Genomic DNA, 13064 nt, shown 5'->3' with positions numbered 1-13064 from the left:
GAATAAAACAAATCCTATTTATTTAAAAAAACTATTTGATAAGATAAATTTTGTAATAATCGTTTCTCAGGTGTATTTAAAAATACCTAAAGGAATATTCCTAGGACTTATTCTTCCCTTGGATTTAAGTTAGAAAAGAGAGGAATTTTGTAGAGTTATTTATCAGAGTTATTTTAATTTTCTTAAATTTCTTCTTATTGGTTATGCGCATTTTTTTAGGAGAGTTGGTTTAAATTTTCTATGTTTAGTTTGATTTGGGGAGTAGATTTCAAATAATCCAAAAACTCCTTGAATAATGGCTTCAAATTCTATTTTTATGGCTAGAATTCTGGAGTTAGTTTGAACATAATAGAAACTTGAAAGAAACTCAAATTTCAGCCTCCATGTTGTTTTAAATGGAAACTATATTTAAATGTCTTATTTTGGGCTTATTTAGCATGAATTAAGATTTCACCTTCATTTGAAAGGCCCTTTCCTTAATTTAAAGCTTATAAAGAGCACATCGAGCTTGATTTGACATGTCTAAACCTTATTTTTTATACGCTTACTCAATTCAATCCCAATGGAGCTTAATTATGTTTTTTAGAGCATCATGGATTGTGGCTCCCCACTAGTCAATTCCCCCTCAAGGACCATTGGTTGCTAAGAACATAAAATTTGTAGTTAAACCCTTCAAAGATATAAACAACCCATAAGAGGTAACCGACTCAATTTGTGAAGTAGTTGATTCGTGAAACGTAGCTAAACTTTTTAATATGATGAACCCAAAATTTAAGAGTCATCTTTAGTACTGTAGATATCCTATTAGCAATAGTAGCCACTCCTAATGATGAACTAATATGTTGAACCAAGTTCCTTTAGTAGCCACTCCCATGGTGGGGTTGACCCATAATAGCTAATCAATGAATGATGGCGAAGCCAAATTAGAACTAAGATGGTTGTGATCCTCCTGGTAATTTGTTGCAATACTCCATCTGATAAGAATGGCTCATTTCTGGCAAGTTGTCACCTATGATGCACCGACACGGCAATTAGAGAGGGTATGCAGTGTCGGACACGGCATGGACACGTGTCCGACACGGCATTGGAGTGTTGCAATTAAAAAAATTAAAATTAAAATCGGACACGCGTGTCCAACATGCGTGTCTTTTTATTAAATGAGGTATCGTTAGGTACATGCTCGGTACCGTTCAGTACATGCTCGGTACCGCTCAGTACATGCTGCTCAGTACATGCTCGGTACTGCTCAGTACATGCTCGGTACCGCTCAGTACATGCTCGGTACCGCTTAGTACATGCTCGGTACTGCTCAGTACCGTTAGGTACATGCTCGGTATTGCTACGTATATGCTCGGTACTGCTAGGTACATGCTCGGTACCACTCGATATCTTCCCATACAACAAGTTATGAACTTTAAAAACAAGCACAACTTCAAAATTACTCTTACAATAAAATTTTGTTCCGGGGGCGCTGCCCCCGGAAACTGTCCGTGTCGGTGCATCATAGGTTGTCACCCTTCATAAGTGATAGCTATTATAGGTACTCCTTAGTGTCTCATAAGCTTCTTTGGCTCAATCATTTTGGCTCTTAGCTCCCTCTTTAAAGGATTTTTGCATCAGTAATAGTGAATTAATAAAAATTTCACCTTCTTACTCATACTTAATAATTTTATCATTTTCCTAATTATGCTACATTATTATTTCTTGCTAGCTCTTCATCTTCTCTTCATACTCTAAGTAATTGGTATTCTTTTCAACCATCAGATTAAATATAGCCCTAAGGTGTGAGGTAGATCCTCTTGGGAGCTCATTAAGTCCTAGGTTGATCTCTTGTGGTCCTTTTGAGTACTCACATTATGTTCACATGATATGACCTAAGGATTTTATCCTCTGGTGCAATTCCTTAAAATTTCAATAAGGTCATTTACCCAAGCATCTTCTCTATACTTGTCAATCTCTCATCTTCACTTAGCTTGCCCATGACGGGGGAATAATTATGCTATGATATCCACTTGATCCAAAATTTACCCAATACCAAACTACAAGCATATTATAATGCAAAATTAATTTGGGAATGATAATGCGACATGTTATGATAATCGTTGTTTTTCAAAAGGCTTGCAAATATCAAAAGTTTTCATATGAAAGAAAATTTAACTAATCAACAAAAAAACCTTTATAAGGTTTCTTTTATACAATCATTGCTTCTCCTACCTTTTTGTTGTATATTTACATGATATCCTTCCTTATTTCTTCTAAATTTAGCCTTAAATAGTAAGAAAAATTATTGCTAAAATTAGAATAGAGAGGAGGCAATAGCTAAAAGTCGAACTTAGCCCCTAGTTAGGTGCAACTAACATATGTGATTATATGTGATAGATTCATAACGCACTATCATCATCATTAGCCTTATCACAACATTTGAGGTGGGATTTAATATGAATCCTCACTTTTCATTTATTCTTGTTGAGTGTTGTCTAATAAGTAAAATATATTCTTCACAGATCAGTTCACTTAATTTCTATCTGGGTAACCTTAGGTCTACCCATTCTCCTTCCAATGAAAAAGTCAATCTCCATCAAATCCGCTGCCATCGAAATTCAACCAAGCCCAAAAGTCCTCAACCTTCATTATTCACTTTATGCAACCTCAACGATCTATAGAATTATTACTACCAAATTATCAATCCATGAACTATAATAATTATTCTTCTAATTTTATATGTTTGCCATTATAAGTTCTCCTGAAATGAATAAATACTACTCAAATGTTTTAATGAAATACACAACAAATGCTCTCTAACTCTTGTCATGGTATCAAAGCGCTATGCTTTCATTCTTAGCATTTCTATAAGCCACAGCCTCACCGTTGCATTGCCTAGTACTTGTAAGCCTTCATTGTTGTAAGTCTTCTTTTGTTCCACCTAATATTTTCATTTGCATCCTTCATAATTGCATCCTGGTCTCCATCTTTTTTCTTTTTGCAAACAATTACTACCACATTTTTCTTCTCATGAATCACAAAAATACCCATATTCCCTTGACCTTAGCTTCATTCGAAACCAAGCCTGACAACCAAAATGCAATGGGAGAATTACAAGACATCCATTCAACATATCTTTTGAGTGGAAAGAAATACCTCAAGTGATAATAATTGGTTCACACCTTCTTCAAAGGAAAATAAAAATTGGGCCATTTACATAGCACCAGAACTCAACAAGGTAATAACATATCCAATACTTGAGATGAACATGACTCTAGTGATGTCTTGATTATGGAACTCTATGGTTCTTGAAATAAAAATCACCATTCATTCGGCAAAGAAAATTTAGTACACTGCAAATCAAATGTATTACAAAGTTTGTGATGCAGCCCTAATCTATGAAATAAAAAAACAAGATCTTAGTAACAAAGCAAGTAGTGCAATCAATAATATATTACTCCAATATTCAACAAGTCCTTTGGAAAGAAATGGATCATTATCAATGTATTGAAATGGAATGCAATAAAAATGCAACCCTCAAAAGGTTTGTTGAAAAAAGATAGAATTTAATATTTTCTTACTATACAAAATGTTAAGTTTGATGTTGTAAAGGTACAAATTCGCAAAAAAGATGATTTACCTTCCATAAATAAAGTCATTTCCAACATTTGAATAGATGAAAAGAAAAGCATAGTTATGATTGCCAATAACTCCAAAGAAGGTTTAACCCTAAGGTCAAAGCTGCCAAGATCAAACAATTTAATTTAAAACCTTCTTCTTTTGGAGAGCACAACCAACCATACCTAACAAAGGCCAAAAGAGATTTTTCATAGTACACATATTGCTAGAGGTTTGACATACAAAAGAAAAATGTTGGAAGCTCATGGCAAGCCACCTAGCAAAATCTAGACAAAATTATGAGGATAAGCAAAAGAACAGAGACCTGCATATGCAACAAATGTGGAAGAAAGTGATACCAAATAATTACTTACTAAGTTTAAAAAAAAAAAAAGAAGTATAAAAGTTGAAAATTTTGCTACTATCACTAGAAAATAGTCATACAACAGATACTTATTCTCTAGCATTTTTAGGTATTAACACATTTCTCATGCTTATAAAGTTTCCGAGAATATCAATCTCCACACATGGATTATTTATTTAGAAACTAAATACCCTATGATCAACTCTTCGAACAAATTTATTTTATATATTCCTTGTCCAAGTAACAAAAAATAACATTGCCAATGTAGATCCTTGACAAGCATCATTGGCTAAAGAGACATTCTTAGAAAATAAATCCCTCGTAATTCAAAATATCCTTCATTTAGATAAATTATTCGCCAACTTGTCATCCATGCAAAAGTTAATCATAGATTCTAGATATAGAGTTATATTGTACCCTTCACATTATGTATTTTAGAAACAAGACACAGGAGGGACAATTTGACTTGCAAAAGAAAGATATGATATCTACCACCTTGAAGAATATAATGACCAAGGAATCTCCAAACTGCCTATTGTATTATTGTATTACATTTTCTTTCTTAAACCTTTAAATCCAATAAAGGATATGACTCCAACATCTACATCTTCACTACCATTTTTAGTTATTCTTAAAATTATAATTTCTTTTTCATTAAATAATTCAAAAATATTAATATTATAGAATTTTATTATGATACTTGTAAGTTAGCAAAACACAAGTGTACTAATTTTCCAATATGTAGCACAAGAACTCAACGCCTTTATTCTATCATTCATCTTGGAAGCATTCTCTACACAATATATTTGGGTCTACATGGTTTGTGCCATTTATTAATGGCACCCATATCATGGATCTTTCTACTAAAAGTCATAATTGATCTAAGTATCATCTTTTCCAACTTGTTCAACATGATTAAAAATTAATTCAATATTAAAAATAAAAGAGACATATCCACTAATGCCAAAGATTTTTTAACTAACTTTCTCCTTCTATTTCCAAGAACAAAATAATGTACGAGTCCTTTTGTATATATGTACACAACTTAACAAAATTTGGCGGTTGAATGAAAGAATGATAAACTACTTGCTACCACAAAAGCTCACCTTTTAAAAAAATTATTACAAAATAAAGTTGTGGGTAAGATCTCTTAATAGTTGCTTACATCATAAATTGATTAATGACAAGGGTCCTTGGGTTCAAGAGTCTAATTCAAGTCTTAGCCAATTTGTTTTCTTACTTAAAACTTATTACCAATATGCTTGGAAGTATTGTCTTTGTCATAACTCATACATATGCTTAAAATAAAAGAAAACTTGATCCAAATGAATTTCATTCAAAACCCCTATAAATGCTAAACATCCCTTCATGTGAAAGGTGTATGTGCCTGGTATATCACTTTTAGTAAAGAGGATTTGTGCTTTGCTACTACTTACCTCAAAAAATAAATATCATTTACAAGTAAATTCTTTTTTGACCTCCACCCCAGAAACAAGTCTACTTTGAAACCAGCCACTCATATACATATAAAGCTTATACCAAAACCACTTTTTACTAAACTATTTTTAGTCAACTCAGGGAGGAAGGCATCTCAATCGACTCAAGTCCAATAAATTGAATCAATCCTTGGTACTGAACTTGGTGAGAGAACCATTAAGCATATAAAAAAGGTGCTTAAATTGAACATCCCTTACGATTTTTATTCTTATGATATAAAAATCTCTAATCATAAACAATCCTGCTTTAAAAGTCACCTCACTATCTTTATCACTAAAATTGCCCCTAAGGCATTCAATAGTGAGAATTTGAATAATGCTATGAGAAAAGAAATGAAAAACACATAAAATAATAAAATATGAGAATTGGTGACACTACCAAAAGAAAAGAAATTCATAGGATATAAATGGATCTTTATTGTAAAGTATAAATCTGATGGCTCATTAGAAAGGTACAAAGTCAAACTAGTAGCATTTCAAATATATGAGATTGATTATCTTAAAACTTTCGCTTCTAATGCAAAAATGAATATTGGTTGAATTCTTTAATCATTAGCAACTAACACAAAATGAAAAATATAATAATTTTATGTGAATAATCCATTTCTAATATGGTGATCCAGAGGAGGAGATATATCTAGATGTCCCATGAAATTTGACTCAAACATAGAACAAATTGTATGTAAACTAAACAAGGCATTACACGGATTGATGTAACTATAAGGACATGGTTCAGTAGCTTCACCAAGGTAATGCTCAACATAGAATACAAATAAAATTAAAGCTGACATAAATTGAACATCCAATACACTTATTGTCATGATATAAAAATCTCTAATCATAAACAATCCTGCTTTATTAGCCACCTTACTATCTTAATCACAAAAATTGTCTCTAAGGCTTTCAATAGTGAGAATTGGAATAATGTTATGAGAAAAGAAATGAAAAACTCTTAAAATAATAAAACATGAGAATTGATGATACTACCACAAGGAAAGAAATTCATAGGATTTAAATGGTTCTTTACTGTAAAGTATAAATTTGATGGCTCATTAGAAAGGTACAAAATTAAACTAGTGGCAAATTGCTACGTTCAAATGTACGAGATTGATTATCTTGAAACTTTCGCTTATAATGCAAAAAAGAATATTGCTTGAATTCTTTTATCAATAGCAATTAACAAAAATTGAAAAAATATAATAATTTGATGCGAATAATCCATTTCTTATATGGTGATCAAGAGATGTATCTAGATCTCCCATGAAATTTGACTCAAACATAGAACAAATGCTATGTAAACTAGATAAGGCATTGCATGGATTGATGTAATCTACAAGCATGGTTTGGTAGCTTCACCAAGGTAATGCTCAACATAGAATAGAAATAAAATCAAAGCTGACATAAATTATTTGTGAAACACACAAATTTATGAGTCTCCACACTATTAGTTCATGTCGATAATGTCATTGTAACATGTATAGATTTGGAAGGTATGGAGATTTAAAAAAAAAAGTTTCTCTAAGATATGAAGTCAAGTAAAGAGGTTACACACTCTCAAGTCTCGACATAGGATCTTTATATCACAATAGAAATACATAATAGATCTACTAAAATAAACAAGCATGTTGGGATGCAAGTCTGTCAAGAGCCCTATGAAATTTAATCATAAACTTGGAGATGCTCCAAAAAACATAAGCATAGAAAAAATATCATATCAAAGACTTCTTAGAAAACTTCTCCATTTATCATATACTAGAGAATCAAGCACAATCTCATAATGTTGGTGTGGTAAGTCAATTCATGTACAAGCTTAGAGAATCACACCATAGGATTGTATATCAAATTTTATAATATCTAAAAAAACCACTAGGTAAAAAAATTATATTCAAAAGGGGAAAGATGGAATACTTTAAGCCTATATAATGTTGAATATAAAGGATTTATGATTGATAGGAGGTTAACTTCAAGATATTGCATATTCTTAGAAGACAAGATCTTGACTTGGATATGCAAAAATAAAATACAATGTCAAGATTTAAGGTAGAAGCTAAATTTAGATCTATGGCACTAGGAATCTACAAACTATTTATGGTTACAAACTATCATGTAAGATTTAGGGTCAACTCCATGAATCATTTTTCCTTCATTGTGTCCTATTAAGAGTCAAATTCTCATTTAAATCAAATAAAAAATGTCATTTCTAATCTAACCAAGTCCTGTTTGGTCTAGCTCTACCTTTCTTAATATAGGCTAGATATAATGCATCTAGGCTCCTAACCAAGTCATCAAAAAGTCAATATTTTATGTGATCAACCCATCTAAGGCGACTCTCTCTAATATTATCTACCACTGAAGCTACTCCAACCTTTTCATGTATATATTCATTTCACATTTTGTCTCTACGAGTAAAGCAACTCATCCACCTGAGCATCCTCATCTCAAAAACACTTGACTTAATTTTATGTTTTTCTTTTAATAGCCAACATTCTATGCCATAAAGCATTACAGGCCTCACCACCGTCTCCTAGAATTCTCCTTTAAGTTTGGGGGGTACTATTCTATCACGCAATAGGCCCAATGCATTCCTCCACTTCAACCATTCAACTGTAATTATGCTAACAATATCCCCATCGATTTTAGCAGTTTTTGAACAATAGACTCGAGATATCTAAAGCATATACTCTATAATGACTTGATTGCTCAAAGTCATAATCCCTCACTAGATCTATTAATAAAATTACACTCGATCTATTAACATTAATTTTATGTTTCGCTATTAATAGCCAACATTCTATGCCAAAAAGCATTACAGGCCTCACCACCATCTCCTAGAATTCTCCTTTTAAGTTTGAGGGGTACCATTCTATCACGCAATAGGCCCAATGCATTCCTCCACTTCAACCATTTAACTTTAATTATGATAATAATATCCCCATCGATTTTAGCAGTACTTTGAACATTACTCTCTCCCATAGTTTTAATGTATGACATATTAACTTAATTCTACTATAATTCGGACACTCTTAGGCATCACATTTATTCTTAAAATAAGAATCAACACACTCCACTCATTTGAGATCTTTTTAGTCTTCAAAATAATATTAAAAAGTTTAGTAAGTCAAGAAATATCTTCATATCCTAAGCAATTCCACACATAGATTGGTATATTATCAGGCCCAACTATTTTTCAACATTTTCTTTTCTTTAAAGTCTCTCTAACTTCAGTTTTACTAATACGATGATAAAAATAAAAATTTTTATTTTCCTTTCAGATGCTAAGGTCACTAAAGTCAATTGTATTCTGACAATCCTCATTGAAAAGCTTATCGAAATATCTAATCCACTTACGTTAATATCTCATTCTAGTAAAATCGATTTTTTATCTTCATCCTTAATGCACTTCACCTGAATTAGATCATTACTTCTCCTATATACTTACTTGGCTAATTTATACATATATCTTTCAGCCCTTAGTACTAATTTAGTATATAAATCATTAAAAGCTAAATTTTTTGTATCGCATATTCTTTCTTAAACTTCTTACGTAGGGCTGCAAGCGAACCAAACGTTCGACAAACTACTCGTTGTTCGGTTTGATTAAAGCTCGTTCGTGATCGTTTAATTAACTAACAAACAAACTTGAACAATATTTTAAATACTCGATTCTTAAATAAACAAGCTTGAACACTAATGCGTTCAGCTCGTTTATGTTCGCGAACAACATCAGTTGATGTTCATGAACAAGCTCGATAAAAAGCTCGATTCGAGTTCGATTAAATATAAAAACTTTAATTATACCATAATATAATATAATTATTTTTTATTGATAAATTTTAAAGTAATAAAATATTATAACATATGTTCATATAAATTAATCATATTTTCATTTTAAATATACAACTGCTTTTATTTTAGAAATTTCATTTCATGAACAAGAAATATTTCATATTTGTCCATGTTTGTTAGATTGTTTGTTTAGAATGTTCAAGAACAAATTTAATGTTTGCTTGTTCAATAGATTGTTTGCGAGATATGTTCACGAACATAGCTCGTTTAAAGCTCGATAAGTACTAAACAAACGAACATGAACCAAACATGAACCAAACATGAACACCCTAAAATTAAACAAACCAAACATGAACACAAATAATAAAGCTCGAATCAAACACGAACCAAACATGAACAAGCTAATGTTAAACAAACACAAACATGAACACTCACATACTCGGCTCTGCTCAGTTCGTTTGCAGCCCTATTCTTACGGGTCCTTCTATATCTTTCTCAATCTTTTGAGTTTTTCACATTTAAACTAATTATTATAACAAATCTTCTTATATATATATTTTTTTTTACACATTTTGATTCCACCATAAACTATTTTTACTATTATCAGTTTTTCTTTTTGATGCTTCAAGCATATATTTTACAACATTCTTAATATCACTAACTACTTTTTACCACATAAAATTAGATTCCTCAAGCACAATCAAAATCTTAAAATCTTAAATCTTACTTTCAAAAATATTTTTATTAGCATTCTTTAACGCTCTCATCTAATCCCAGGATAATATTTAATTCTATCTTTCATAATCCATCATTTCATCTTAAAATCCAAAACTAATAAACAATGCTTAGTACATAAGCTTTCACTTGGAATTACTTTATAATATTTGCAATCTAAATTATCTATTTTTCTTATAAGAAATAATCAATCTGAGTTTTACCATATTCATTTTTATAATTAATGAGAACTTTCCTCTTTTCTTAAATAAGGTACTAACAATTATAAAATCATAAGCTATAACAAAATTTAATATGGTCCTACCACCTTCACTAGTTGCTTCAAACTCATAAACATTATGAATGCTTTTAAAATTTTTTACCATTGTACCAATATGTTCATTTAAATCTCCTCCAATAAAAAAATTTTATTCAAGAGGTATCATTTGTATTAATTCTTTTAAGTCATTTTAAAATTTTAAATTTGAACATATATTCAAACCTAGTTAAGGAGCATAAGTACTTATAGTATTGATAATCTTAACATCAACAATAATTTTTAAAGTTATAATATTATCTCTAATTCTATTAATTTCTAAAACATTATACTTCAATTTTTTATCTATTATCACACCTATATCATTTATAGTATGAATTCCACCTGAATACCATAATTTAAATTTTAAACTATCAATCCCCTTGACCTTCTCTCCAATCTATTTAGTTTCTTGAATGCATATAACATTTATCTTCCTATGATTCATAATATCTATTTATTCTATTAATTTTCCTATAAGAAAATCAATATTCCAAGTTTTTATCATAATTCTAGTTTCATGAACTAGCTTCTTTGCGCACATCCATCCATGATATAAAAACTATTGCTTATATAACATTGCACTTGAGCGCCGATGCGGCAACCTTTGCATACTTCTAGCTATATTCAAGTCATACAACATGTCAATTTCAGGAAACACCCTAACATTAAAATAATGTATCAAATGATTCATGTCATGATTATTTGATAAGTTTTATGCTTGCTGTCAACTACCTAATGCAACCCTACACTTTTCTCATCCAGGATTTAAGACCTGGCAACGATAGTGCTTATACAACATGAACGAACAAAACAAATTGAAGTGAATAGAGATATTATAAGAAATGATGCTTGATAGTGGCATAATATAAACTCTATACATCGCCTCAAATGGCTAACTTGCATACATTCTCACAAATAGAAAATAAGAAGCAATATTTCCAAAATTGACATGCAAGCGTAAAATGGACAATATCCCTTCATTTATTTGAGAAGTGTGGAAAATCAATTCAAATTAATTTTGCATAAATCAATGTTCAACCAAGCCTAACATTATTTATCTTTATTCATTTCATGCCACCTCTATGATTCATAGGCTAGTATTGTCACCTCATCAATCCGTGGACCATTATAATTATTTTGTAATTATTATTTTACTTATTCATAAATCCATTGACTGTTATAATTATTCTTCCCAGATTTTGTTTGTTTCCTATTAGAAGCTCTTCTATGATAGTATAAATACTACAACAATATTGAATAAAATGCAAAACAAAATCTCTCCAATTTATACCATTCTCTAATCACTTGACATTAATTTTATCTATTCATCATATGGGCACATTTTATGACATTCATTGCACATTTCAAAACTACATAAGTCTACTTTAATTAGCCTATCTTCAATAAATATTACTCATTGATTTCTTAATTGAATATAAGTCTAGATTTTTAAGAGAGTTCCTATTGATCATTATTATATGTTTTTCATACGCTTGATAAATGGTTAAATCAACATAATAATTGATGACACGCAACAAGTATGATGAGTAAACCACCATAAATCAATCGTTCGTCTAATCCAACAAAAGATAGCTAAAATTAACACGTATATATCACATAGTTTGAAAAGAGGAACCAAAAAAACTCACAACGGAAGGGTCCAACTCACAGAACTCCGCAGTATAGGGCTTCCTCTGGCTCTCCCAAATCTCACGAGCTTCGATGATACCAGAAGACGATGTATCTGTTTGGATCGTGGAAAAATCAAAGAAAAAATACATATAGAAAAGAGAGTCAAGAAGCATATATAAGGAAACAGTAGATACCAACTCCAACGTAGTGTCCTATTTGGGCTTCGTCCCATTTATCCGTTTCAGTTCCGCCGCCACAGTACAAATCACAAACCTTGAGCAGGAATAGGAAAACGATAAATAGAGAAAGAAAGCAAGAAAAATAGCAAAGTGAAGTAAAAAGAAGAAAAAAGGCCGTGTGGAGCATTGTGGAGACCCAACCGATGCATACGGAGAGACGAAAATCTTTATCAAGGCTTTCTTTGCAAATTCATAGAGGCGATGATGCGCTAACTCCATCCGACTGCTTGAAGGAGCCATCGTCGCCGGCACAACGGATGGAGCCATAATAGTCGACATCCTCCAACGGATTCAGAACTTCACTTCAAAATAAATCCTAAAGTACATCCCTTACTAAACCGCGAACGGAACAATGATGGATTCGTGAAATATTGTCTGATCAACATGAAAAAAAAAAAGGGGGAGAAGAACTAGGAAACCCTAAGCTTCTTCAGGCTATGTGCCGGCTGCAGAAAACCATTCCAACGAATCCCTGTGGATACCAGCGACGGCCAAGTTATCAATTCCGGTGAGTCCACTGCAATAGCGTATCAATTCCTATTTGTCTAGTTTTGTTAGTGTCTAATTGGGAAATTATTAGGTCCGGATCTAGGTATAGGTCTAGATATAAAATTTGACACATGGGTTGTATTGGAGAAATTATTCTGTGTGGAATCCGATCACAACGATGTGTTCGGTATGTAACAGTAGCCAATAAAAATATAACGCGTGGCCAGCTTACGTGGAAAGTTAAGGCCCGACTCGTTTGTATTTTTGAGAGTAAATAATACGAGGCCCGCCCAGTTATACAATGAAAAAGGCGAAAAATTTTAACATTTTCCAAATTCCACATTTCGGCCATTCGCTCCATTTCTCCCGAGCTTCCAGCAAAAAACTTTCGCTGAATTCCTCCAGCAATCTCTTCTTCTCATCAT

At 31.7% G+C, this 13064-nt stretch overlaps 1 protein-coding gene across 2 annotated transcripts in view; it reads right to left on the bottom strand.

Moving 5' to 3' along the window:
* The window catches only part of LOC110115816 (mRNA cap guanine-N7 methyltransferase 2), a 58430-nt gene extending 45733 nt beyond the window's left edge, over nucleotides 1-12697 (bottom strand). Inside the window, exons 1-3 of one of the 2 annotated variants that reach the window (XM_020849184.2) lie at nucleotides 12292-12697; nucleotides 12106-12184; nucleotides 11929-12023 (exon numbers count right to left, since the gene is read on the bottom strand). In XM_020849184.2, the coding sequence (XP_020704843.1) occupies nucleotides 11929-12023; nucleotides 12106-12184; nucleotides 12292-12429 (312 nt within the window). In that variant the 5' untranslated portion in view covers nucleotides 12430-12697. The remainder of the gene's footprint in view (nucleotides 1-11928; nucleotides 12024-12105; nucleotides 12185-12291) is intronic. The other variant, XM_020849185.2, reaches the window with a different exon arrangement.
* Between the last annotated feature and the right edge of the window lie 367 nt (nucleotides 12698-13064).

The sequence above is a fragment of the Dendrobium catenatum genome, unplaced genomic scaffold, assembly GCF_001605985.2.
Source record: "Dendrobium catenatum unplaced genomic scaffold, ASM160598v2 fragScaff_scaffold_1586, whole genome shotgun sequence".
Taxonomy (NCBI): Eukaryota; Viridiplantae; Streptophyta; class Magnoliopsida; order Asparagales; family Orchidaceae; genus Dendrobium; species Dendrobium catenatum.
Note: the sequence above shows the minus strand (reverse complement) of the source record. Positions and strands in the feature narration are given on the sequence as shown.